Below are 21,460 nucleotides of genomic sequence, written 5' to 3'. Positions count from 1 at the left end.
CAAATCTTTGGAAAACCTTGCTGACGCGTCTGAGGAAAACGAGCCCCCAGGCACCCTGGTTCCAGGGCCAGCAGCACCTTGTGTGCACCCCCGCCTCACCGGTTTAAAATTAGAGTGCACGGGGCCTGGGCGTCTCCACGGAGCAGGGAGCCGCCTCCCCCCCAACGGCTGCCTTCCCTCCCTGAAGGGCTAAGATTAGGGCTGCACAGACTCCTAGAGTAGAAATGAAGGGGCACAATTAACCGGGTGACTTAATTCGGCAATCCGGCCCTTCCACGGTGGTCAGAAAGGGGCCTTCTCACGGCCAGGGCTTTGCTAGTGACCCGGTCACTCAGATCAGTCGCCGCCTTGTGGGACTTTCCAAGGAACGTCAAGACCCCTACTCGCTGTCTCCTGGGCATCATGTTCTGAGAGTCAGTCCATGCAAAATCCCATCATGGCGTTTTGTCCCGGGGCTGAAGGAAGTCATCTGCAGGGCACAGCACACAGCAGGGGGCCTCCTCGGGGCTGTTCCTGGGACTTCAATGGCGAGAGCCAGGGGAGTCGGGAGGCCAGAGAACACTGTCCAAGCCAGAAACAGGCCCTGCTTTCTAACCACTGCCTCTGAGACGTGCCGGCAGCTTATCGGGAAGCCACGATGATGAAGACAGTGGCTCAGGGGTGGGGCGGGACAGGCCGGGGCGGGGAGGGGAGAACAGAGGAGCACAGAACAGAACAGAAAGCCAGGAAACCAGAACCACAGCTCTCCTCCGAAACACGCTTCGCACCTGTCATGGGATGAATGGTGCCCCCAGAAAGAGAAACGTCAAAGTCCTCACCCCCAGAATCATAGGACCTTAGAGAGAGGCAGGGTCTTTGCAGCTGCCATCGACTTTAGAAGAGGTCAGCAGGATGGGCCCAGACCCAAGAACTGGCAACCCCATATAGAGGGAAGGGCACCTAAAGACACTCTGGCAGAGGCGGTCCTGGGAAGCCCGAGCCACAGACCGCCTGTGCACCAGGCTCTGCAGAAAACAGGAAGCTTCTGCCCCGAGCCTCGGAAGGGAGCATGTGCCCCACAGACACCTGGACGGTGGGAGACCACCTCTCTGGTGCCTCAGGCCACCGACTGGTACCAGTTTATTCCGTGGCCTGAGGACACTACTACAAGGCTGATCACACACGGAATTACCACGGCCCACCTCAGCTCTGGAGATGTGCCCAACAGAACCGAGCTGTGCCACAAGGAGCCCATGGCCGAGTGCTCACAGCAGCATGGTCCCCACATGCCCTTCGGCTGAGGAACGGCACAAGGACATAGCCCCAAGGACCACAGGTCCGGACCTGTGGTCCTTGGGGCTATGTCCTTGTGCCGGACCCTCGGCGGCAGCACCCGGACACAAGTTCAGGCCGCATCCTGTGTGATTTCATCCCTGCCAGGGTCCAAACCTGGGAAAGCCCAAGATAGAGCGGAGGACGGGGGGGGGGGGGGGGGCGGGGGGCACAGGCGGGGGAGGGGTGGAGGTGGGCACCAGTGGGCATGGGCTTCCTGCTGGCAGGGGGGGACATGACGGGGATGCTGGCCCAACCACAGGAATGTACTAAATGCCATGAAACCATACACTTTACAGTGGCTGATTCTCCATTCCCGACGTGTGCACGTGATATGAATGTAATACTGCACATCCGTTATATCTCAATAGAAAGTTAAAAGTAGAAAACTACAATGGGTATTGTTATGTGAACCTTACTTCAATGAAATAATCAAGCTAGATGAATTTAAAAACCGAACTTAAAAAATGAAAACAGGGGCACCTGGGTAGCTCAGTGGGTTAAGCCTCTGCCTTCTGCTCAGGTCATGATCTCATGATCTCATGATCTCATGGGTCCTGGGATCGAGCCCCACATCAGGCTCCCTGCTCAGCAGAGAGCCTGCCTCCCCCTCTCTCTCTTCTTGCCTCTCTGCCTGCCTGTGATCTCTCTATCTCTGTCAAATAAATAAATAAAATCTAAAAAAAAAAAAATGAAAACAGGGGCATCTGGGTGGTTAAGCATCCCACTCTCGATTTAGGCTCAGGTCGTATCTCAGGGTGGTGAGATGGATCCCCGCCTTGGGCTCCACACTCAGCAGGGAGCCGGCTTCAGATTCCCACCCCCGCTGCCCCTCCCACTGCATCCTCTCTCTGTGTGAAACAAATACAGTAATCTTTAAAAAATCAAAACAAAAACTTTTAGAAGAAAATCAAGACCATATGGACACAGACATCTTACGTAAGACCCAGGACAGCAATCCTGAAAGAGAAAGAAACTAACCTCACCACACTGAAATCTGCAGTGGCTACCCAAGAAAAGATACCAAAAGAGCACTGTGGAAATGACGCCCACCCCACTCATGCCGTTCAGGAAGGCTTACACGTGTACCCGTCAGCACAAGGATATTCGAGGCGCCACGTGGTAGCGAAAAATGGTCAACATGCTCAGCAGCCAGGGGAGAATCAAATACATCAGGACACGGTCGCAGGAACAATGGGCACGTCCTGTCCTCAGCCCTTCCCGTGGGAAGACAGCGGTACTAGGGTTCTCTACAGGGAAGGAACCACCATGATGCCCATACACATACACCTCGTTCAGCAAGTCCAAGGACAGGAGAAAACTGATGTCCCAGGTCAGGCAGTCGGACAGCACAAGGTCCCTCTTCCTCCACCTGTCTGTTCTATGCAGGCCTTCGCCTGATTCGGTGAGGCCCACCCACACCGGGAGGGCCATTTTCTTCATGCAGTCCCCCAGTCCATCGTTCACCTGATCCAGAAATGCCCTCGGAGACACCCCCAGTGTTGCACCAAACGTCTGGACTCCCCACGGTCCAGGCAAACTGACAAATAAAAGCAGCCATCACAACACCCGTGTCCAGGGTGGAAATGAGAGTCACAGAACACAGAAGGCACAGTCTCCTGTCAGACTGGAAAAGAGCAGCACAACACGAGGTGTGTGGATACAGAGGTAGGAACATTAGTATCTACACCCATAAAGGCACATCGGCCGAACCAGGGGACCTCCAGGAGGCTGGAAAGGACATGGGCTTTTCACTATGTTTCTGTGCTGTTAAACTGAATTTAATAGGCACTCATCCCAACTGCAGCTAAAAAAATAACAGTGCCACAACTTGGGGAGGAAAGACACGCCAGTGTGCTTGGCCTCGATGCAGGACCGACCCCATGAGGGGACTTCCCGGGCGAGGCAGCTCCCAGCATGGGTCATTGGGTGTGACAAGTAGAGGGCCTGAATGGGCAGGTACGCAGGCAGAAACCCGAGGAACTCAGCCGTGTGGCTATGCCAGGAAGGCCAAAGCCAGCAGGAGACAGGGGCACCCAAACTGGAGTTTCATGATCCAACGCTGAGGAGCAGGGAGCTTGGCTCATAGGGCAAAGGAAACCAGCGACAACAGAAAAGCTCCCCCCACTGCCCCCTGCACACTGCAAGAGGCTGGAGCTGGGCAGCGTCAGGGGGAGGGCCCCGGTGAGGATGAAGGGGAGGACCAGGGGGTGGGCCGAGGGGAGAAACACGGTGAAAGCCACAGAGAGAGTCAAGGTGAGGACGACAGTGAAGGCCACGAGGCAGGGCAAGCTGGGCCAGGGCAGGAGTGGCCTCACAGCAGCTGTGCGGCCAGGCCTGTGGCCCGGCATCCCCTTCACCACCTCCTCTCCCACCCGCCTCCGGAGCCGTTTCTTCCCGAGAAATCCCACTTAGAGCTCAGGCATAAGAAGCTGGTCAGAGCAGGTGTTTCAGCACCATTCAGCTCTCACCGTGGGGCCCCCGTACCGCACGGGCCCCGAAGGCTCTTTGAGAGACCCAGCCATCAGAGCCCATCCGCATGTTACACATGCCTCACTTCTGTCGCTCCGTGCTGAGGACAGCTGTTGTGGGATGCTCGGGGTTACAGAGGTTTGCACCCTGGACCACTCCCTTCCCGGCATCACGTGTGTTGTCGGTTTTGGAGAACACAGGTTTCCGGGAAAAATACATGAGCAACAGCCCTGAAGACTCACGATTCACCAGCCGGCAGCCAGTGGTACGTGTGCAAGAACTATCCCCAGAGTCACCCACGTACATGGGTGGTTTTTAAATTTTATTTTATGATTTTACTTAATTGTAAGTAAGTGCACACAAGCAGGGAGAGTGGCAAGGAGGAGGGAGAAGCAGGTCCCCTCTAAGGAGGAGCCCAACGTGGGACTCGATCCCAGGACCCCGAGATCATGCCCTGAACCAAAGTCAGACTCTTAACTGATGAAGCCGCCCAGCACCTCCACATACGTGTGGTTTCCAATGCACCCACATACACACATATGCTAGCTGAACACTCAATCCTGATCTCACCCGAGACACGAGCCCGCCCAGCAGCTCAGAGCACGGGAGCAGAAAGGACCAGATCTCTCCCCAAGACAGGATCCCGCCCAGCCGCTCAGAGCAAAGAAGTGTGGAGAGCTCCATGAGGTTCTCATGTCAAGCAGGAGCCTGGATCCAGGAATGATGCAGCAGTTGAGGGGACTGCAGCTTGCAGATATCTCTGGGACCAGAGTCCTCTGTGGCCCCCACCCAAATGATAAAGAGCAGAGCCAGAGGAGGGCTGCGGGGGCCCAGGACCGAGCAACTCCTTTTAAAGGGGAGGGTTTTGGCAGAGAACTGTCGGACTGTTCAGACTCGTGACCCCCCTATGTCTGACCACACAGAAGGCAGCTGCCCCCAGGGGCTCGGCGCCTTCGCTCCCGCAGCAGAACCCACGTCCTTCCCTGCTTGAACAGCAGCAGCAGGAAGTGCCAAGAGCCGACCGGATCAGACCAAGGCCTTGACCTCACTGCGCCCAGACTGACCTCACGTTTGCTTTGCTGCCATCCTGTCCCCTCTGTTGTCTTGTTTGTCGTGTGGTCTGTCTTCTGTCCCGCTCTGCGGACCATGTCACCCACTGAACGGTCAGTGAGCCTGCTTTCTAACTGTTATTGACTCTCCTTTATGATCAGATACAGCTCTCATCGTGGAAGACTCAGCTCTCATGAGCACCTTCCCGGCGTCCTCACGACGTGCAGAAAGCCTCCACCTCCCCGAGAGTGCTCAGTGGCTCAGGGACAGTGTCCTCAAAACCCGTGCTGCATGTCCACACCGCAGAGTGGACTGGAAGCCTTCCCACACCGTCCATCAAAGAAGCAAGTGTAAGGTCCCCAGAAGAGAACACAGGGAACATTTCTGCAGGCAGTGGTCCTGGCCACAACTGGACATGACACCCAAGCACAAAGGATAAATCCTGTCAGGAGGGGGGACCCCATGGAATGACAAACTGACTAGGAGGCGAAACCACTGATAAGGGGAAAGGACAGCCCAGAATGGGAGAAAGTATTTGCAAAGCACATAGCTGATACAAAGGGGCAGCAGAGCTGAGGGGCCCAGAGCGACCTGCCACTCGCCATCTGCGCCAGACCCGGTGCCCCCCAGCCAGCCCAGCCTCTGAGGTCCCTTCCTAGGGCTCTGCTGTTGGCTTCCATCTGCCATGCTCCACCCAGAACCATGTCCCACCACCTTCCACCCAAAACGAAGCCAGAGTTGCGCATGGGCTGCTTCTGGGTCACACTTTAATAGCCACGCCAGGGTGTCAAGTAGGACACCCCGTGACCGTGAGATTCACACTGCACGGGACCATGGAAGTCAGTGGTTTAAAAAGGGAAGAAAGTCAGCTCTTCTTCTACAGACACGGCCACATCCCAAAACAGCAGCACGTAAATGAAGCAGACAGAAGCTCCTTCCCGCACCCTGAGCAGCTCAGGGAAAGAGCGGTATGCTGCTGAGACCACGGTCACAGGTGGAGCGCCCCACAGCCCGCACACAGCACGGCACTTCCCACAGCCCACCTGTCCTTTCAGCCACACCAGATGGAGGGGTGCAGGCAGCCCAGGGGCGAGGCTCTGGAAGTTCCCTGTCCCGGGCTGATGGCGGCATGCCTCCCAAACCCACAGAGCCGGGGTCTCGTCCATCCCCGTCTGGCAGAAGCTGCAACTCAGCTCAGCCTGAAGCAGGTACAGGCCTGCTCTCCTCAGCCCCAGGCTCCGGCCCCACCGCCCCCAGCCACAGAGCAGCCAGAGAGGACAGCCCAAGCCGGGCATCGGACCCTCTGGGAAGCACAGTGGGCAAGGAGCATGACCCCGATGCCCACAGCCATGGGGGCCCACGGCTCTGGGGGGCCTCCAGAGGGGGGTGCATTAACGGGACCACCGTGGGCAGTGGGGGCCAACCAAAGCAGGGGCCCTCTGTGACCCCTGGCAGCTCCGGAGCCCACAGAAGCCGGGGGACTTCCAGTGCTACTTGCTGGCTGTGGGCCACCAGTCTGGCACGGATGCAGTTAAGGCCACCCGGCCACTCTCAGAGGTCCTGATGTGGAGAGGGCCCTTGATTTTCTCCGACCGCAGCAGGGCCAGGCCCACGTCTCCCTGGCCTGCCCTGTACTTGCCGGCTGCCTGCCCCGACTCAGTGAGCACCGAGGCCCCAGGGGTGATGCCACCTGCTGGGAGAGGGCCCGACAGCCGCACCGGGAAGAGCCGCTTGCGGATGACGCCCATGTGGTGGGTGCGCGCCGTCAGCTCCTGGCCGATGTAGCAGCCCTTGCTAAAGCTGACGCCGTTCATGAAAGCCAGGTTGGACTCCAGGGGCAGGGCCACTCCTGGGGGCAGGTCATGGACGCCCTCGGGAACGCCTGTGGGGTGGGAGGGAAGCAGCTCCCTGAGGACCGGGGGCTGGGGGCGGCCGTCCTGAGCCCCGCTGCCCACAGGGCCCACTCTCTGCACCCTATCGTCTGGCACGGGTGGGGGGCTTGGGAGGAGTGACCCGCTAGCGCTGGAGGGGAGAAGCCCTCACCACGGATCTCCCAGGGCAGGAGCCCACCACCCCCCGAACCCCCGCCGCTCCCCGCGCCCACCGCGGCCCAGTCCCGCGCTCTTACCGTGCTGGTACCGGTGCCGGTGATAGTCCCGGAGGTCTCCCAGCTGGCCGCCGGACACCAGGGCCAGGCCCTTATCCTGGGTGAGAAGACGCCAGCCCATGCAGCCGGTCCGGGGGTCGCGAGCGAGGATGGTGGTCCTCTCGGCTGGCTCCCGCAGTGGCGCAGCCCCGCGGGCCTCCACCGGGGTGCAGGGCAGCACCGCCCACACGCGTAGCTCAGGGTGCGGCTCCACGCTGACCTTCCGCCGGATCTTGTACAGCCCCAGGTGCGTCTGCAGCGCGCCCAGCACCGCGCGGTCGCACTCCAAGAGGAAGGCGGGCGCCTCGCTACGGTCGCACGCTGGGAGTCTGCCGGCAGAGACGGGGCTCCTGAAGGCGGGTGCGCTGCATGGCCACAGCCCTCCGCTGACCACCCGGGACGGCAGCGCGGTCCCTCCCAACCCAGGGTCCTGGCAGAGCTGGTGCGTGCCCAAGGGGTAGACGACGTGAGGGGTGAGACGCCACGGGTCGGCCGGGGGTGGGGTGGGGAGCAGGGCCGGGGAGTGGGGGGCATGGTACTGTGCACCCTCACGGTGAGGCAGAAAGCCACCAGCAGCCTGACGGCCAGGACCTGCCTTCTCCAGCTCCACAGAGGCCGCAGGTCTCAGGTGCTGGCACTCAGACTCCAAGAGGGTCAGAAGCTGGGGGAGCTGGTAGGACAGCACACACATCAGGGACGAGGGGGTGTGCGGTAAGGCCACTCTCTCCCCGTGCTCACCCCCTGCCGCCCCCCACCCCCGCTTCCCCCAGGTGAACTCAGGAGGGCCCGGGAATACCCTAACCCCCACTCTGGGCAGCCACACCCCCTGAAGGGACCCTGGAACGCGGTGACCAGTGTGGGAACCAGGTGGGACAGCTGGGTGCTCATGGGCAGATGAGCCCAGAGGAGAGCCTACCACAGGGGACCTTAGTGCAGATGTCCACGACCCAAGTACCTAGCTGGGATCCTGGTCGTAGAGAATGAAGGAACAAGGACACACAGCCCCGTGGAAACTGAGACAGGGAGTGGATAAGACCGTCCAGGAGTGTGTGTGAGAGAGGCCATCGACGAGTACAGACCCCACCAGCTGATGTCCCAGACCCCTCCCCCAGCCCCCACCAGCTGATGTCCCAGACCCCTCCCCCAGCCCCCACCAGCTGATGTCCCAGACCCCTCCCCCAGACCTCACCAGCTGGACAGGTTCCCCCCAGACCCCAGACAGCACAGGGTTAAATGCTGCCCTGGAGAAACCAGTCACCCTCAGAGGAAGGAGCTGCAGAGGCTGGCTTGCAGCCCCACCTCTGGGGACTCAGCCTACAATGTACACCCTGTCTACCCTCCTCCCCATAAACAGGAGCCACGGGTCCACACTGATACGGGGGGACAGAGTCAAAGGGCATCAAGGTGTGCGAGCCCAATTCCACACCACTTCCTTTGTTTGACTCTGCTGAGATGACCACCCCTCAGAAAGGTGGGGAGGAGTGGCTGGGCGAGTTGCTGGGGCTGAGAAGGGCGGGTGTGCTGCACAGGGGAGGAGGGAACCCCGTGGTGACAGAAGATAACAAGGGCCCACACGTATGACCAAGTCACAGACATCTGCACACACGCAGATGCACATGCAAGCACACGGAGCCTGGACGAACCTGCATGCACTCTGCAGTGGCCCATGTCCCACCCGATCGTCACCCCTGATCACAGGAGGCAAGACAATGCATGTGGAACTGGGGGAAGGGTACTGGGGTCACGGGCACACGTCCTTCCACACTCGTCCAAGCCCACAGCACGGCACACCACGGAGAGTGAACCCCCGCGGAAAGGAGGGCTCCAGCTGATGGAGTGTCAATGCAGGTCCATCAGCTGGGGGGCAACACGGACCCGAGGATGGCTACATGCCTACAGGAGCTCCCCCTCCCTTCCCCTCCAAACTAGGGGAGCCAAAAACTGCTCTGAAAAGTAAAGTCCACTTCAAAGGGAAAACACCAGAGCCACCCCTGAGACAAGGTGCTGTCTCCGAGAAGCCAGAACAGGGAGTCCTGCGGAAGGAACAAGGCCACTGACACCAAAAATTCCAGACAGTACCAAGCAGGGGGGCGCTGGGCTCCCAGGGAAGTGGCCCTCTCCCCGGGACAGACCCCTGAGACAGTCGCAGGTAGGTAGCAGGGGACCGAACAGGAGGGCTGGCTGGGACAAATGCACCTGGCTCCTCACCTCCTCCCTTGAAAGAGGGCCGCCAACTCTGGGGCCATCCCCGGGCAGCAATGCAAACCTCCCACCACGGCTCTCCCAAGCAGGGCTAAGCCCAAGTAGTCACTCCGAAGGTGCGCACCTGGAGACCAAGTGCGAGCAGCTGGCCCGCCCCTGGGTGCCAGTTCCGACAGCCTCCCACCAATGCCCCTCCAGCCCTCAGGTGGGCCTCCCCCGGGGGGGGGGGGGAGCCCTCCCGCCCTCAGGTGCCCTCCCGCCTTCAGGACTCCTCCCCCCATGCCCCTCCCACCCTCAGGTGTGCTCCCCACCCCGCGGGGCCCCCTCCCACCTTCAGGTGCGCTCCCCACCCCGCGGGGCCCCCTCCCACCTTCAGGTGCGCTCCCCACCCCGCGGGGGCCCCTCCCACCCTCAGGTGCCTCTCTCACCCTCAGGAGTCCTCCCCCCGTACGCCCCCCCACCCTCAGGTGGCCTCCCCCCAGGGACCCCTCCCACCCGCAAGTGCCCCTCCCACCTTCAGGGGTACTCGCCCCCCCCGGACTTCCCTCCCACCCGCAGGTGTACTCCCCCCAACGCCCCTCAGGTAGCCTCCCCTCGGGCGTCCCTCCCCCCGCAGGTGTGTGCCCCTGGATGCCCTGCACGCCCCCCGTGCTCCGCTCTGGACGGCCTTCCCCGGCCTCCGGGAGCCCCCGCCTAGATGCCCGGCTTGGGGAGGCTCCGAGACCTGCGCCCTCCCGGAGCGGCCGGTCCCTCCGTGGCACGCCCCACCCGCGCCGCTGCCGCGCTCACCGGTAGACGAGGACGTCGTAGAGCGTGCGGCCCTGGACGTTGAGGAAGTGGGCGTAGCCCGCCCGCGCTGGGGGCGGGGCCGCGCCGTCCGCAGGACCCGGAAGCGGCAGTTCATTGGTCAGCAGCCCCAGGAGGAAGGGCGCGGAGTCGGGCCCGCGCACGCGCAGCAAGGCGCGCTCGCCTAGCGGGAAGCAGGCCCAAGCCGCGCCGCCCGTGGGGTCATCGCCGTGACGGCCCGAGCCGTGGACCAGGCGACGCCTCGGGGTCGCGCGCAGCCGCCAGCGCCATGCCGGGCCGCTGCGTCCCGGAACCGCGCCCCGGAGCAGGGCCGCGGCCGCCATCTTGGGAAGGAGTGAGGCGGCGTGACGGGGCGGCCGGGGCGGGCGGGCGGGTGGACGCCACAGCGGCCCCTGGCGGCGGGCGGGTGGACGCGGGGGACGGGGCTGAGCGGGGCGGGGCTTGTGCCGGGGAGAAGCGGGGACGAAGCGTGTGGGGCGAGACTGGTGTCTGAGGGCGAGGCGGAGCGTGTGGGGCGGGACCTGTGTCGGGCGGGGCGGAGCGTGTGGGGCGGGGCCTGTGTGGGACGGGGCGGGGCCTGTGTCTGGGGCGGAGCGTGTGGGGCGGGACCTGCGTGGGACGGGGCCGGGCCTGCGGGGCGGGACTTCTGTGTAGGGCGGGGCCTGCGTGGGACGGGGCCGGGCCTGCGGGGCGGGGCCTGTGTCTGGGGCGGAGCGTGTGGGGGCGGGACCTGCGTGTGGGGCGGGGCCTGCGTGGGACGGGGCCGGGCCTGCGGGGCGGGACTTCTGTGTGGGGCGGGACCTGTGTGGCGCGGGGCGGGGCATGCGGGGCGGTACATGTGTCTGGGGCGGGGCGTGGGGGGCGGGACCTGTGTCTGGGGCGGGGCATGCGTGTGTGGGTCTGTGCCGGAGAGGAGCCCGGACGGGGCGGAGCTTGTGTTCGAAGGCGGGACTTGTGTCTGGTTGCGGGCCCTGGATGGGGCGTGGGGCGGGCCTGGGGGCAGGGCGGAGCGTGTGCCGTGGGACTCGCGTCTGTGGGCGGGGTTTGTGCCAGGGAGGGGCGGGAACGGAGCGCGCGAGGCGGGGCTTGTTGCGGGGGCGGGGCTTGCGTCTGGAGGCGGGGACGGAGCGGGTGGGGCAGGGCCTCGAGCTGTCCGTCAGCGTCCCGCCCCACCCCCTGGCTGCCCGGGTCCGGGCACCTGCGCTGGGCGCCTGCGCGGATCCCCGCGCTGCCCCTGCTGTGGGAGCAGAGTTCCCGCTGGCGTTGCTGTGGGGAGCCGTCCCCATCCTTTCATCCAGACCCCGTCCGCCCCGTGGAGCGCATTCACATCGTGGGTAGCCAGAACTGGTGACCTTCCTGCCCGCGAGCAGCCCTGGGAACCCCCGCTCCCTCCTCCGTCTGGGGACCGGACTCGCGAACGGATCGCGCCGTGTGCGGGCTGCTGTGACTGGCTGGCGCCGTGAGCGTGTCGGGTGCTCCTCCTAACGGGAGGGTAGGGTCCCGTTATGTGGACATAGCGCCGTTTGTGCAGCCGTGTCCTCGTGGCGGGCATTTTGTCCACTCCTTGGCCGTGGTGAATGTTGCTCCCACGTGTGTGCGCATCTCCTGGAGACCCTGGCCGCGGCCCCTGGGGTGTGGTGGGCAGGAACCACGCTGCTGGGGTCCTCTGCTCTTGCTTTGCCCTTCCCCTCTGACTTTTGTGGTCACTACGTGTGCTTGGGGGGAGGACTCCACACACCAGCTGGGGGGGCCCTCAGCGCGGCCCGGCCCACACGCAGTCAGGGTCGGACCCATGCGGGTCTGCGTCATGACCCCGCGGAGTCAGCATCACGACCCCCACGGAGTCCCCGTCACGCCCCACCTCGCGGAGTCAGCGTCACGCGCCCCCGTGGAGTCCCCATTCCCCCCACCAGCGGACTCCCCGTCCCCCCCCACGCGGAGCCTCTGTCACGTCCACGCAGAGGGAGACCACTTCACCCCCCACGCGGTCATGCTTCAGGCCCATACACCACCGCACTGCAGACCCCAATCACAAGTCTGGGGCCCACACGCACTCTGACCCCCGCAACAGACCCGAGGTCCCCGTGGTCCCTAGGCGGGTTCCACGCACGTGCTGAGCGGCTCACAAAGCTCAGGGAAACACTCTCCTTCCTGCATTAACCCCCTTATTGTGACAAGACATGACTCAGAAGTAGCCAATGGAGGACACACTGGGGGCAACGCCCTGGGGCAGGGGCCTGGGGCTTCTGAGTCCTTCCGGGGGCGTCCCTCTCCCTACATCTGACCTGGCCTCCAGAAGTTCTCCAAGTCTGGCCTTGTGGGGTTTATGGGGGCTTCGTCCGTGGGCCCGATGGATTCAATCCTGGGCCGTTGGTGGGGGGTGATGGATCCCACCTCTGGCTCTCTCCCTGCCCCTTAGGTTAGGGGGTGGGACTGACACTTCGCACCTTGGGGCCCCAGGGTTTGGTCCCCTGGCCACCAGCCCCCACCCTGAGGGGCTTTCCAAAGTCACCTCATTACGTAACAGAAGCCGCCTTCATGGCTCTCAGCACTGAGAACTCCAAGGGTTTTAGGGGCTCTGTGCTGGGAACTTGGGCCATGCTTCTTGTTAGTAATCCCAGTGTCACTGGTGTATAGAGCCCAAGTGGCATTGCCAGGTTGTATGGTGATCCTGTGTCTAACTTTTCAAGGACCCGCCACACCATTCCCTCGGTGTGTCAGTTATCAATTATCTGTATAATAGGTGCCCCAGACTGGGGCCTAAACAACTCCCGTCTCCAGACACAGACATCTGTGTCTCCAGCGTCCCAAAACAGGGTGGGTTTCTGGTGAGGTCCCTCTCCGTGGCATGCAGGCAGTGCCTTCTTGTCTTTGGTGTCCCTTGTCCTATGTCCCCCCCCCCCGACCCTCACCACCTCTCTGACCTCATGGAACCCTGACTCCCTCCCCGGGGCCCATCTCCAGACAGTCACACGGGGAGATTAGAGTTTCTGCACGAGGATGTTGGGGGCGCATATCTGTACCCAAGCAGAGCTTTGGAACCCCACTTCCCCCATCAGCCGCTGTCTCTGGTCCATGCTCCCTTTGCGGGGTGCTCTGAGACACAGCTCTGTCTCTGAGTCCCACCTGCGCTCCCCAGAACCACAGCCAGGTAGCCACAAATTCGCACGGGCCCTCCCTAGCCTTTGGGCAGCCTGTGCTCCCTGCCCCCCTCCCCCTCCAGTCCTGGCCCACCTGTCTGAGCCCCTGTAGCAGCGCTGTGTGCACGTATGGCCTGGCCCTTCTGTGCGGTGCCGTCTGACCTCACCTGACCTGCCGTACCACCCATGGGTCACTGCATACCTATGTGTGCACTCCAGACCCACAGCCTGCCAAGCACCCCCCCCACCCAGGTCCCCGGGGCCCCGCCGTTCCGTGTCCTCACACGGCCTCCGCTCCCCACACCGGCATCCAGCAGGTCAAGCTGCCATGTGTCACCAGGCACCCCTGCAGCGTGTCCCCTGGGGTTAGCCGGGCGGTGTCCTCGGGATTGAACGCTGAGGGCAGCCCTTGGGGGAAACTCTGGCTGGTGCACCACGTGCACCCTGAGCCCCCCACCCCCATGAAGGGGCTGTGGCCTCCCACCTGTGGTCTTCACAGTGGCCACGGACGCCAGGCTGACCCCCGCCCCAGCTTGCTTCTGAGGCGCTGGAGGCCCTGCTGATTGGTCTGGTTTCCTATCTCTGTACACTCATCCCCGGGGCCCAGACAACATGGGTGCCTCGCACCAGCCGCCGCCCAGGCCATCTCCACAGGAAGGGCTTGATGGCACACGGTTCCCATGCCTCAGGACAGCCTTACCCGGGGCCCTGCACCCGCCCATCCCTCAGCATACCCAGCTACCCCGGCACTCCCCAACCCTCCTCGAGGCCATGCTGCCCCAAACCCGAGAGGTGCCTGGTCCTTCTGCGCTGGTGGGCATGCTAGGGGCACAGAACAGCCCCCCCAGGGCCTCCCAGGCTCTTGGTGTCCCTCCTGGCTGCCATCCGGGCTGTGACCTGCCAGTCCTGGTATGCGGCTCCCCTGGCTGCTTGCCCTTGGTGGAGAAGGTCTTCCTCTGCCGGCCTGGCATTCCACAGGTGACCTGGCACCCCCCTGCCAGCCCAGGAGGACCAGGGAGGAAGCGGCCAGGACGACACAGACTGGGGGTCACGTTCCTCCAGCCCCATGTCAGCCTGGCCCGCAGCCAGCGGAGGAGTGTGCTTCCCACCAGCCCCGCTGCAGGGCTGGCCAGCAGCCGCCCAGGCGCCACCTGGAACCGTCCCTGACCTTCCCACTGGGCAGTAAGCTGAGCCTGCTTGGCACTGTCCAGCACGGCAGCCGCCTCCACCAGGACTGGGGACGTGCACGTCGCTCAGACAAAGGCTGGTGAAACCTTCGGGTCTCCCCCAAGCCACTGAAGGGCGCGGAGCTACATGTGGCCAGTGGCTGCCTCCGCCTGCCAGCCGGTCCAGGCCCCCCGCTCCAGGAAGCCCTCTCCGGTCTTCGGGCCACCCTGCCAGCAGGGCTCCCTGCACGTGGGTTTCCCCCCGGCCTCGTTGGAGGTGGAAGGGCAGGGGTTGGGGCCCATTGGGCCACGGAGGCTCCCAGGGAACCCCACGCATCAGCCTGGGTCCAGCAGCTGGATCCGTGGGCCATCGCCCCCCTCTGAGGCCATGAGCCCAGGAGGGGTCGGGAGCCGGGAAACGGGCAGGCATGGGGGTTTTGGACCCTACTTCCCAGCCACTGCTGGACCAGGGGTGGTTTCCTGTTATTCTCTCCTCATGGTCTCCTCCCTTCCCAAAGGCGGGGAGGAAGCAGCCCCCATTCTGGGAGCGTCCAAGCAGCCCGTCCCCACCTCCCTCCACAGTCTCCCTGAGCAGCTGGCGAGTTGGCTCTGGCCATGGAAACGGATGACAGTCAGACAAGAAGGCCATCCCAGCCGATCCTGCCCTGGCCACGCCCCTCCCCACCACCCTGGCCTGGGGACCCACTCTCCCATCTGGCCATGAGGAGGGCCAGAAGGCCTGGGCTCTTCCTCCGGCCTGCAGCATGCCCCAGCAGATGGGGGGTCCGTAAGGGTCCGCTTTGCACCCCAGGCCCAGTCCTCCATCCTCATGGCCATCCCAGGTGCATGGGGAAGCCAAGGCACTCGGGGAGGTGTTTCTTCAAGTGCCAGGCAGGCTGCTGGGGTCGGTTTACACCTCTGGGAGTTCACAGCCCGGAGAGCCTCGGTGCCTCGTCCCGTAGGGCAGTGCTTCACGTGTCAGATCGGGGCTGTGTCCACATCACGAGGGACCCTGCAGGCCCAGGGCAGCCTGTGACATCTATGGGGAGTGTGTGGAAACAGAACCAAGGTCATCATTGTGGTGAGGTCGCAACACTGATGGGTCCCTGGGATGGGATGGGATGGGATGGGATGTGTGGTAGCTGGGGCTGTCCAGAGAAACAGAACCAGTAGGATATGTATATATAGAGAGAGACTTAACTTAAGGAATTGGCTCGTGTGATTATGGGGCTGAGGAGTCTGAAATCTGCAGGGCAGGCGGGGTCCCAGGAGAGCTGGGGTGTAGTTCCATCCTGATTCTGTGTCTGAAGATGGGAGACTGATGTCCCAGCTCAAACACTCCAGCAAAGTGAGTTCCCTCTGACTCCCCTTTTTTGTTCTACTCTGCCTTCACCTGATTGGGTCAGGCCCACCCACACCGGGGAGAGCGTTTACTCTACTCAGTCTGCAAGTTAGTGTGAATTTCATGCCACATCACCTCAGAGACACTCCCAGAACCGTGCTCATTCTGGGCACCCAGCCAGTCAGGCTGACACAAATATAACCCTCAGACTGACCAGGAACCTCGGCCTTGCTCATCAGACCATCACCTGATGGGTGAGGCCCACCCACATTGGGAACAGCAGTCTGCTTTACCAAAGGCTGCTGACTGTCAGTGTTAATCTCATCTACAAACACACCCTCACTGTGGCAGCTAGGTCAGTGTTGGCACAAATCACTGGGCACTGACACTCAAGGCTCCCCCATATCTGACTCCTGTATTCAGGCACACACAGCCAACCTGTTTCCCCAGCAGCCCCCTGGCAGGTCCTCTTCCTGTTGACCCAAACTGCCTCAAAATGCATCTAGAACAATTAAGAATGGGGTTGGGGGAGGGCGATAGAAATACAGTCACAGGACAGGCCACACCCTAGAGGTGATTTACAGACGGATGTCACAGAGGCATCTTGTCTGTGACAAGCAACTGCCTCAAGCAACTGCCTCAAGCAACTGCCAAGTCCCCAAGAGCAGTCCCCAGCCTGGGCGAGGCTGATGACCAAGGCTTGCAGGGACCATGCGGCTGATGGCATTCTCCAATGGCCACAATCCGATTTCCCATCCCATGTGTGCCTCTTAACAGGCTGACGCAACCAGAAGGGTCATGTTTGCTCCTGGATCCTGCAAGCCTGTAGGCACAGTAGAAATGGTATGACTCCTGGGCTGGTGACAAGAGTCATTGGCCTTTGCCAGGTCCTCTGGGGCCCACCTGCTGGGAGGAGGCCCAGGCCACACAGCAGCCCCACTGCAGAGACCGGCTTCCCCCAGGCTGACCATGCCAGCAGCACACCAGATCAGGGGCATTCGGCCCCCATGAGACCTCCTCTGCCACAGAGGGGACATGTGTCTTCACTCTGATTCTGAACTGGCTGGGCTCTCTAGGACTTCCTGAGGTGGGGCTCCCCTGGGGGACTCAGCGTGTCCTGGGCATCAGAAGCGGGCTGACCCGGGTCTGGGTGTGGCCTGGGGACACTAAAGAGGGTTTGCAGCCCGGGAGGGCTTGTCACAGCCTGCTCTTGGCCTGCGGGGGGCTGCGGTCACTGAAGTCAAGTCAGAGGGGCTCCTTGCTGGCAGCAGCTGACTCCCCCCACCACCACCTGAGTGTCCCCTCTGCCACTCATGCTGCAGGCTGTGGCCAGTGTGCAGACAATGCTGTCCGCTGTCCTCTGACTGCAGGCCGACCTTGGGCTCAGAGCATGTGGGCCTGCCCGCTTTCTTTGTTCTCACCATCTGCGTGTCCAGTGGTGCCCCCAACCCTTGCCCGTGCTGCGTGGCACAGAGAGGCACCCATGTGGCCTGAGCCTTGCTTCTCCCAGCCAGCCTAGAGCTGAGCAACATGTCCCTGGAGGGCAGCGGTAGACACACGCATGCACTCACACTCACACGTGTGCACACTCTACACATGTGTGCATGCCCCACATGCACCCACATACACAGTTGTAAACAAAAGTTAGTTTTATTTGGCTTCCTTGGTATTGGACACTGTGTATGAATTAGGGAGGGGGCTGGAGGCCAGAGAAGGAGTAGGTAGGAGCCCCAGAACCCCTTCCCCCAGAATGGCCAGTGCCAAAGCTCAGAGCATAACCCGGCAGAAGGTGAACCAACATGTTTGCGGGACTTCCATGATGTCCCGGGGAGGGGCTCCCGAGGGTGTGGTCTGTCCACCCCAGGGCCTCTGTCCAGCTGTCTAGGTGGGGAATGGAGAGCACGGGGCCCAGTAGGGGCCAGGCCCATCCAACCTCAGTTTCCCTTCTGTACAAGAAAGACATAGGATTGCTTCCAGCTGTGCACAAAACACGAAGTGCGGTTGGGGTGGGGGGTGTGGGGAGTGAGCCCCATTTGCTGCCTCAGGGAGTAGGGACCCAGCACAGTGCCCCCAGTTCCTCAAGCCAGGCACCCCGGGTGATCTCTGTGAGCTGCTGCAGGGGAGCAGGGGAGGAGATCTCTTGTCCTGACTCAGCCCAGAGGGTCTCCGGGGAGAGGGCCCGGCACCGCCCCCCACACCCGGTGGGGGCAGGCCAGGCCCTGGGGGTGGGAGGAATAGCCCCCAGCCGAGGTCCTATCCACATCTGCCGCCTTCAGGGATTCGAGCTGGGGGCTCTTGCAGATCCTACCTGGACAGAGCCAAGACTCCTGCAGGGAGGGGCCGGTGTCCAGAGGGCAATGCCTTCCCCGCTCCCCTCTCCCCTCCCGAGAGTGTGGGAAGCTGAGGAGGAGGAAGGGGAGAGAGGGGGAGGAGGGGGAGGGGAGAGGCGGGGAGGGAGGAGGAGGAAGAAGAGGGCCCGGAGCGCCCAGCCCTGGGCCTTCCCCCAGAGCCCCCCGCCCCAGCCTCGGCCTGGAGGGAGGACAGGCCACGTCAGCGGCGGGGCCGTCAGATCCACACGGTGGTCTTGCCCTCCCTGCTGCTGGCACTGCCCTTCTCTGAGCCCGCCCTGGGCTTGGCGCCCGGCCTGGCCTGGCCCCCGCCCGGGCCCGTGCCCCCCGACGTGGCGCTGCCCGAGCCCGAGGCGGGGGCGCCAGCCCGTGGGGGCCCCCGGGCGGCCGCGGGGAGGCCGGGGCACGGCGGGCTGTCGCGGTCTGCCATCGCGTGCCCGTCCCGCAGCGCCTGCAGCGCCAGGCTGGCCAGGTCCTGGTCGTGCGAGCGCGCGCGCTCGGCTGCGCGCACCACCAGGCTGTAGTCGGGCGGGCAGGCTAGGCCGGCGGGCGAGGCGGGCAGCGTGCAGGGCGGCGCGCGCGGCGCGGGGCCCGGAGCGGCGGCCGGCGGCCGGCGGCCGCGCACCGCGTCCTGCGCGCTGCCCAGGCCCAGGTGCGCCATCTCGCACAGGTTGAGCAGCAGGCAGAGGCAGCTGACCACGTACATGACCAGCAGGAAGATGGTCTTCTCCGTGGGCCGCGACACGAAGCAGTCGACCACGTGCGGGCAGGGCTGGCGGCTGCACGCGAAGAAGGGCCGCACCTCGAAGCCGTACAGCAGGTACTGGCCCACCAGGAAGGCCACCTCGAAGGCAGCCCGCGCCACCAGCTGGGCCACATACACGCGCATCAGGCCCTCGCGCTGGATGCGCCGCCGCCCGTCGTGCTGCCCGACCGGCCCCGGGGCCCCCGCCGCCTTGCCGTCGACGCCCGCGCCCTTGGCCATGCCCGCGTCCTCTGCCTGGGCCTCCTCGCCTAGGCCGTCGGCCACCCCCGCGTCCTCGTCCTCCTCGCCCAGGCCCAGCATGGGCTCCTCCTCACCCAGGCCGGCGGTCTCGGGCCAGCCGGGGTGCGGCGGCGGGGGCAGTGGCAGAGGCGCGCGGGCCGGGCGGCGGCCGGGGCCGGGGCGGCGGCGGGGCGCGCTGCGGCGCTCGTCCTCCGAGGCGCGCGCCAGACGGTGCACGGCGTAGCCCAGGTACATGACGGACGGCGTGGAGATGACCACGATCTGGAAGACCCAGAAGCGCACGTGCGACAGGGGCGCGAAGGCGTCGTAGCACACGTTGTCGCAGCCTGGCTGCCGCGTGTTGCACGTGAATTTGGTCTGCTCGTCTGAGTAGATGGACTCCCCGCCCACGGCCGTGAGCACGATGCGGAAGACCACCAGCACGGTGAGCCACACCTTGCCCACGAACGTGGAGTGGTTGTGGATCTCCTCCAGCAGCCGCGTCAGGAAGCTCCAGCTCATGTTGGTCATAGGGGCGGGGGACGGGACCTGCGGGGGCCGGAGCGGAGCTCAACGCGGGGCAGGGCTCGGCGGGGAGGAGAGCAGGCCTGGAGGAGCGCCCGCCCCGGGGGAGTCTCGGGAGCCCTGCGGGGCGGCGGAGGGGGAGCCAGGGACCCTGCCTAGGAAGGTCTGGGGGGCTCACCACCTTCAGTGAAAGGGGCAGCCCTTCCAGGAGCGCCGTGCCCGCCCTGGGTCCTGACTCCGCCCTCTGGATGGATATGTGGAGAGGCAGCCCTGGCTCACCCCATGCCTCCCCTCTGGTTCCCGCAGCCCGTGGCAGCGCCAGCCCCCCACACCCTCCCCACGCCCCGGATGGCCCAGCCCCTTGCAAGCTGCAGCCTTCCCCCAGACCCGGAGACCCCACCCCAGGCCCTGAGAGTGCACAGGGAGACTGAGGCCAGCCCCAGTCAGGGTCTGGGGGCTGCGGCGCCTCAGCTCAGACCCATGGCCCTCCCGCCCCACTCAGGCAGAGTTCAGGCCACTGAAGACGGTCTCCTGGGGTCCTGTTTGCAGCATCCCACGGAGCCCTCCAGGCCCCCAGCCCCTGGAGCCCCTTTGGTCCCAGTCTCCTCCGGCAGCCCAACCCACCCCACATCCCTGTCCACACCTTCCACTGAGCCTTTGCTTCCTCCCTCTCCACAGAGAACCCCCAGACTCCTTGCGACACTCCTCAAGAGACCCTGCTGGCCTACAGGCCACTGGCCAGCCCTCTGGGCTGCTTCCCTGTCTTGTCCAGCCACCACCCCCCTGTTCTCTGCAGAAATGTAGCAAGGACAGGCCCGCTGGGAAGCCAAGCGAGGCCAGGCATCTGTTCAGAATGGGGACTGGTGCAGCAAGGCACACAGACATCAGGGCATCCGTGACACCTGGAGACCGCCATGAGGCCACTCACCACATCTCAGACCAGTGCTGATCCCCCGGTGGGCCCGCACCCAGGAGAGAATGGTGCTGCTTTTCCTCGTCCTGTGCCTCCAGGAACGGGAGAGGGGCTGCAGCCCCCCAGGGCCCACCCTCCCTCCATCGTGATCAAGGCCAGTACCTGCTTCAGGATGGTTTGGGGTTAGGAGACCCCTGAGTGCCTGCTGCTTCTGACCCCCTCCCTCTGGGCCCAGGAGGCAGCGTGGGCAGGTGTGGGATGGAGCAGCCGAGGCCAGGGGGCGGCTCTGGGGAAGCTCGTCTTTATGCAGCTGGGGCCTCTCCCCTTGGGTGGGGGCAGGAAGAGGGGGTTGCTGGGGTTCCTGGGGAAGTGACCCTTCTTCCTCACATCTGTGTGCCTTGCCCCTCTCAGAGCCACACACACACAAGCCCTTCTCAAATGCACACCCACCCATGCTCTCAGGCGCACATGTGCCTGCAGCTGCACACGTGAACCCGCAGACACAGATGCACACTCATGCATGCACACACTAATAATCAAATGCACAGATGTCCACACACCACGACACACACACTCACATATGCACACATTTATAAACAAATGTGCTGGTGCACTCACACACCATAACCACACTTGCACGTGTGCAAACACTCAGACACATATGCACGCTTACGCACTAATGCGCACACCCTCCCAGCTACACAGACACACATGTCCAGCCCTTCCTCTCAGGCTGGGACACACACCAGGCCCGCCCCCCGCACCTGCCAGGCTGGCTGTTCTCCCTGGGTTTTCTAACCCCAACTCTTCTAGGATCTGTCCCCGCCCCTGACCTGATAGTCCCACCTCCACAGGAGCCCAGAAAGGGGTGGCAGGAGGGCCCCCAGCTCTTTCCCTCCCCAGATGGAGCCCCCCGGAGAAGTGAGGAGAGGAAGAGCTCCTTGGTGTGAGATCTAAGCATGTGTGGGAGCCTTGCTGTCATGTTTGCTCCTTCCTGGAGTGAACATGTGCCCACCAGGCCCATGCCAGCTTGAGGAGACCCCCAGAGGGGCT

General features: G+C 63.5%; 2 protein-coding genes across 4 annotated transcripts; both read right to left on the bottom strand.

Moving 5' to 3' along the window:
- Positions 1 to 4,075: 4,075 nt before the first annotated feature.
- Positions 4,076 to 10,473, bottom strand: IBA57 (iron-sulfur cluster assembly factor IBA57; the record flags this gene model as incomplete). 3 transcript variants are annotated; one of them, XM_080804673.1, is made up of 4 exons in its annotated part: positions 4,076 to 6,207; positions 6,316 to 6,715; positions 6,962 to 7,308; positions 9,971 to 10,311. In XM_080804673.1, 3 exons carry the CDS (start codon positions 10,309 to 10,311, stop codon positions 6,324 to 6,326), a joined length of 1,080 nt encoding a protein of 359 aa, XP_080660799.1. In that variant the 3' UTR covers positions 4,076 to 6,207; positions 6,316 to 6,323. The 3 variants fall into 3 exon arrangements, with proteins under 3 accessions (XP_080660799.1, XP_080660798.1, XP_080660800.1); XM_080804672.1 differs by having other exon boundaries at positions 4,076 to 6,715; positions 9,971 to 10,473; XM_080804674.1 differs by having other exon boundaries at positions 4,076 to 6,715; positions 9,906 to 9,972.
- A 7,728-nt stretch (positions 10,474 to 18,201) lies between these two features.
- GJC2 (gap junction protein gamma 2) lies at positions 18,202 to 19,500 on the bottom strand (the record flags this gene model as incomplete). Its single annotated transcript, XM_080803300.1, has 1 exon — positions 18,202 to 19,500. One exon carries the CDS (start codon positions 19,498 to 19,500, stop codon positions 18,202 to 18,204), a length of 1,299 nt encoding a protein of 432 aa, XP_080659426.1.
- Between the last annotated feature and the right edge of the window lie 1,960 nt (positions 19,501 to 21,460).

The sequence above is a fragment of the Martes martes genome, assembly GCF_963455335.1.
Source record: "Martes martes genome assembly, chromosome: 5".
Lineage (NCBI taxonomy): Eukaryota > Metazoa > Chordata > Mammalia > Carnivora > Mustelidae > Martes > Martes martes.
This window is presented reverse-complemented; position numbering and strand designations above follow the sequence as displayed.